A 6,000-nucleotide genomic window follows, 5' to 3' on the forward strand; every position below is an offset into this window, starting at 1 on the left:
CAACTCTATTGTTGTTGAGGGAGGGTGGCCATCTGTTGGGAAGGCTTTGACGGTGCTATTCCTGCACTGAAGCAGAAGGGGGGTTGGACTAGATGGCCTTTGGGGTCCCTCCCAACTCTATTGTTATTGAAGCTGGATGGCCATCTGTTGGGAAGGCTTTGACGGTGCTATTGCTGCACTGAAGCAGAAGGGGGTCAGACTAGATGGCCTTTGGGGTCCCTCCCAACTCTATTGTTGTTGAGGGAGGCTGGCTATCGGTTGGGAGGGCTTTGATGGTGCTATTCCTGCACTGAAGTAGAAGGGGGTCAGACTAGATGGCCTTTGGGGTCTCCCCCAACTATATTGTTGTTGAGGGTGGGTGGCCATCTGTTGGGAAGGCTTTGACGGTGCTATTCCTGCACTGAAGCAGAAGGGGGTTGGACTAGATGGCCTTTGGGGATCCCTCCCAACTCTAGTGTGATTCTATGTTTCCATAACATAACCGGATAATCACCATCATAAGATAACAATCGAATAACTCATAATATAATAAGAAATAATAATAATATATTAAGTCATAATATTATACTAATTATAATTATAAAAAACATATGATATAAACAGCAAAAAAATTACAATGATATTATATATATATAATATCATTGTATTAAATATTTATATATATATCATTGTGTATATTTATTATTTATATTATTTATATATATATATTATTTATTTATATTATATATATATTATTTATATTATTTGTATTATTTATATATATATCATTGTGTATATTTATTATTTATATTATTTATATATATATTTATATTATTTATTGTATATTATTTATTTATATTATACATATATATTATTTGTATTATTTATATATATCATTGTGTATATTTATTATTTATATTATTTATATATATTTATACTATTTATTGTATGTATATATATATATATATATATATATATATATATATAATTTGTAGTATTTATATATATCATTGTGTATATATGTGTGTGTACCCACTGCACAGCACAATGGCTGCCAGGAGGCATGGGTCAGCCTGGATGGCCTTTGGGGTCCCTTCCTTCCAATCCGAGGCTGCTATTCTAGTCTCTCTTTCTCTCCGGGGTCAGGCTGGATGCCCTCGGGGTCCCTCCCTCCCTCCCTCGGTCACTCACCGTTGGGGCCGTACTTCTCCCGGCTGGCGCGGACTTGCTCGGGGCCGAGCCCGCAGCTCTCCCGCACGCCGAAGCGTCGCAGGACCTCCTCGGTCGCGGCGGCGTGGGCGCCCTCCATCCTTCTCTCTCTCTGCGCGTCTCCACCGGCGCCCCGAAGCGCGACCAACGCGCGACTCCTCCTCCTCCTGCCCCCTCCCCGCTCCCTTTCCTCCGCCTTCCTATTGGCCCCTCGCCTCCCGGGAAGCCTTCCTGCTCCCCCGCCATTGGCTGCGGGAGGGGCCCCGATTTGCATCCCGCGCCACGCCCCCTTTCGGAACCTCCTGCCTCTCTCCTGCACTTCGACAGGGGGTGGGCGCGGCATGCAAATCGGGGCCCCTCCCGCAGCCAATGGCGGCAGCGCCCAGCATCCCCAGCCCCAGGCAAGGCCAAAAGGGGGCGCCTCCTTCCCACTGGAGAGGGAAGAATCCCATTGGCTGGCAGGCAGGGAAGGACACCTGGGTAGATCAGAGCAGGGCTCTCCACCTGAGGGTCCCTCCCTAGTGGGGCTGGCCCCAGAAATCCCAGCCAGGTTACCAGCTGTTAGGAATTCTGGGAGCTGAAGGCCAAAACACCTGGGGAGAGACCCACAGATGTTGAGAACCACTGGATTAGATACATACATACATACATACATAGACACATAGATATGTAGATAATAGATACATAGATAGATGGACAAATAGATACATAGATACATAGATAGATACATAGATACATTGATGGACACATATAGATATTTAGATACATAAATACATAGGTAGATACACAGATGGATAAATAGATATATAGACAGACACATAGATATGTAGATAATAGATAGATACATAGATGGACACATAGGTACATAGATAAATAGATAGATAGATATCTATAGATAGATAGACAAATAGATACATAGATGGACACATAGATACGTAGATACATAAATAGATAGATAGATAGACAGACAGATACATAGACAAATAGATACAAAGATAGATAGATAGACACATAGATACGTAGACACATAAGTACATAGATACATAGATAGATACATACATATACATTAGATATATACATAGATAGATAGCTAGACACATAGATACGTAGATACAGATAGATAGATAGATAGATAGATAGATAGATAGATAGACAGATACATAGATAGATAGACACATAGATACGTAGATACATAAATAGATAGATATAGATAGAGACATAGATAGATAGACAGACAGATACATAGACAAATAGATACAAAGATAGATAGACACATAGATAGATAGATAGATAGATAGATAGATAGATAGACACATAGATACATAAGTACATAGATACATAGATAGATACATACATACATAGATATACATAGATACATAGATACATTCTGTTCAGAAGCCACACACACACACACACACCCCGCTTTGATAAATGGATAGAGAGATAGGGAGGGAATGATAGAGGGGAAAAGAGGGGGGGGATGGTGATAGATAAGATAGAGGGGAATGATAGATTAGATAGATAGATAGATAGATAGATAGACAGACAGACAGACAGACAGACAGACAGATAGACACACGCACAAACACAAGGATGGAGGGAACAGGATAGATGGAGGGAATGATAGATTAGGTAGGTAGGTAGATAGATAGATAGATAGACAGACAGACAGACAGACACAAACACAAGGATGGAGGGAAAGGATGGAGGGAATGATAGATTAGATGGATGGATGGATGGATGGATGGATGGATAGATAGATAGATAGATAGATAGATAGATACACACAAACACAAGGATGGAGGGAAAGGATAGATGGAGGGAATGATAGATTAGATTAGATTAGATTAGATTAGATTAGATAGATAGATAGATAGATACACAAACACAAGGATAGATGGACGGAATTATAGATTAGATAGATAGATAGATAGATAGATAGATAGATAGACAGACAGACAGATAGACAGATAGGATAGAGGGAATAGGATAGATGGACGGAATAGGATAGATAGAGAGATAAATGAGTAGTTGGTTTAATGGATGGAGAGAGAGTGATACAAGGATGGAGGGAATGATAGATAAGATAAGATAAATGGAGGGAATAGGGCAATTGAGAGAATGATGATAGATAGATGGAGAAAATTATAGATGGATGGATAGAATGATAGATAGATAGATAGATAGATAGATAGATAGATAGATAGATAGACAGACAGACAGACAGATGGACGGAGAGAAAGAAGGATGGAGGGAATGATAAGATAAATGGGGGGAATGAATGATAGATACATAGAGGAAGGCGATTACAGATGGATGGATGGCTTGGATGGATAGATATATAGATATAGAAGGATGGAGGGATAGATAGATAGATAGATAGATAGATAGATAGATGGATAGATAGATAGATAGATAGAGGAATGATTGACTGACTGATTGATTGATTGATTGATGGAGAGAGAGAATGATAGGTGTGTGGGTGGATAGATCGAAGGAGGGATTATAGATGGAAAGAAGGATGGGTAGAATTACAGACAGAAGGAAGGACAGATAGACAGAAAGAGGGATGGACAGATAGACAGAGGATGAATGGAAAGAAGGATGGATGGATAGATAGAGATATATACAGATAGATGGATGAGATAGACAGAGAGGCACAGGCAGGTAGGCAGATGGATAGATGTAGCGAAGACATGACTTTATGGGCCGAGTGGCCTAAATCGCCCTCCAGCTGAGAATATTCCCAGGATTCCACGGGGCATCGCACCAGACATTTCTGGTCATCTTTTAATGATGTTGGAATATTATGCATTCGTTTTTGACTTGGAGCCAAGAGAAGAGGCTGGTAATAAATACTAAAAGGTTATTATTATTTCTTCTTCTTCTTCTGACTATTATGGGTATTATCTGTATTTATTATTTATTACTATTGTTTTATTAATAATTGTTGCTATTATTACTATTATTTGTATCATATTTTATTATTTATTGTTATTATTGTTATTATTGTTATTATTTGTATTATATTTTTATTATTTATTGTTATTATTTGATTAAAGATTATATTTATTATCTTATTTTTACTATTATCATTTGTGTTATACTATGTTCATGATTTATTTTTATTTTTATTTCTTGTTACATTTATTTAGTTACTATTTTATTATTGCTGTTACTATTGTTTGTATTATATATTTACTAGTTATTTATTGTTATTATTTTTATTAAATTATTATATTTCTTATTTTTGTCATTATTCCTATCATTTGTATTATATTGTTTGTGATTCATTGTTGTAATTTATTTTCATTTTTATTTATTGTTATTATTACTAATATTTGTATTATATATTTATTATTTATTGTTATTCATTATTTTTTGTTATTATTCCTACTATCATTTGCATTATATTATGTTTATGATTTATTATTTTCATTGTTATTGTTACCTTTAATTTACTTTTATTTAGTTATTATTTTATTATAATATTTTAATATTTATTTAGTTATTATTTTATTATAAGTGAAGTGAAGAAGTATTATTTTATTATTGTTGTTACTATTATTTTATTATGTTTTATTAGTTATTTATTGTTGTTATTATTTTTATTACTCTGATTATATTTCTTTTTTATTATTATTCCTATCATTTTCATTATATTGTTTATGATTTGTTATTTTTGTTATTTATTTTCATTTTAACTTATTACTATTACTACTATTATTTGTGTTATATATTTATTATTTATTGTTATTCATTATATATTTTTATTTTTTGTTATTATTCCTACTATCATTTGTATTATGTTATGGTTATGATTTGTTATTGTTGTTATTTATTTTCATTTTTATTTATTGTTGTTATTATATTGTTATTGTTATTGTTTGTTATTGTTATTGTTGTTGTTGTTATTGTATTATTCCCAAGTGGAGGTGTTTAGGGTCTCTTTTGTGGTGTGTGTGTGTGTAGGGTGATAAAGGGTCTGGAGAACAAGCCCTATGAGGAGCGGCTTAAGGAGCTGGGCATGTTTAGCCTGAAGGCTGAGAGGGGATATGATAGCCATGTCTAAATATGTGAGAGGAAGCCACAGGGATGAGGGAGCAAGCTTGTTTTCTGCTTCCTTGGAGACTAGGACGCGGAACAATGGCTTCAAACTACAAGAGAGGAGATTCCATCTGAACATTAGGAAGAACTTCCTGACTGTGAGAGCCGTTCAGCAGTGGAACTCTCTGCCCCGGAGTGTGGTGGAGGCTCCTTCTTTGGAAGCTTTTAAACAGAGGCTGGATGGCCATCTGTCAGGGGTGATTTGAATGCAATATTCCTGCTTCTTGGCAGAATGGGGTTGGACTGGATGGCCCATGAGGTCTCTTCCAACTCTTGGATTCTATGATTCTAGTGGTTTTAACTTTGAATAGGTTTTGATGGGTATGAATAGTGAATTTCTTAGTGCTGTTTGTGTTGAATTCTGTCTTAATGTTTGTACATTTGTGTAATTTAAATTGTATGCTAATGCTATTATGTCAAGCCACTTAGAGTCCCCTTTGGGAGAGATAATGTGGGGGATAAATAAATATCGTAATAATAATAATAATAATAATAATAATAATAATAATAATAAATATTTATTAATAATTATTAATAATAATTAATTAATAAAACGAATCGATAACATGATGTCACACTACTATTTTTAATCCTGAGTTATCAATGTCATTTCCTAATTGGCTCTATCATAAAAACATGGGGAAAGAGGGGTTTGTTTCTTTGCCGCACACCTTGTGTTTCTATTTTCATATTCAAAGTGGGAGG

General features: G+C 35.6%; 1 protein-coding gene across 1 annotated transcript in view; it reads right to left on the reverse strand.

The window, feature by feature from the left end:
- Nucleotides 1-1,436, reverse strand: part of LOC132763481 (sarcoplasmic/endoplasmic reticulum calcium ATPase 3) — a 62,236-nt gene extending 60,800 nt beyond the window's left edge. The window contains exon 1 of the mRNA XM_060756975.2: nucleotides 1,171-1,436. Within this exon, the coding sequence (XP_060612958.2) occupies nucleotides 1,171-1,288 (118 nt within the window). The 5' untranslated portion in view covers nucleotides 1,289-1,436. The remainder of the gene's footprint in view (nucleotides 1-1,170) is intronic.
- Between the last annotated feature and the right edge of the window lie 4,564 nt (nucleotides 1,437-6,000).

The sequence above is a fragment of the Anolis sagrei genome, chromosome 11 (assembly GCF_037176765.1).
Source record: "Anolis sagrei isolate rAnoSag1 chromosome 11, rAnoSag1.mat, whole genome shotgun sequence".
NCBI classification, from domain to species: domain Eukaryota; kingdom Metazoa; phylum Chordata; class Lepidosauria; order Squamata; family Dactyloidae; genus Anolis; species Anolis sagrei.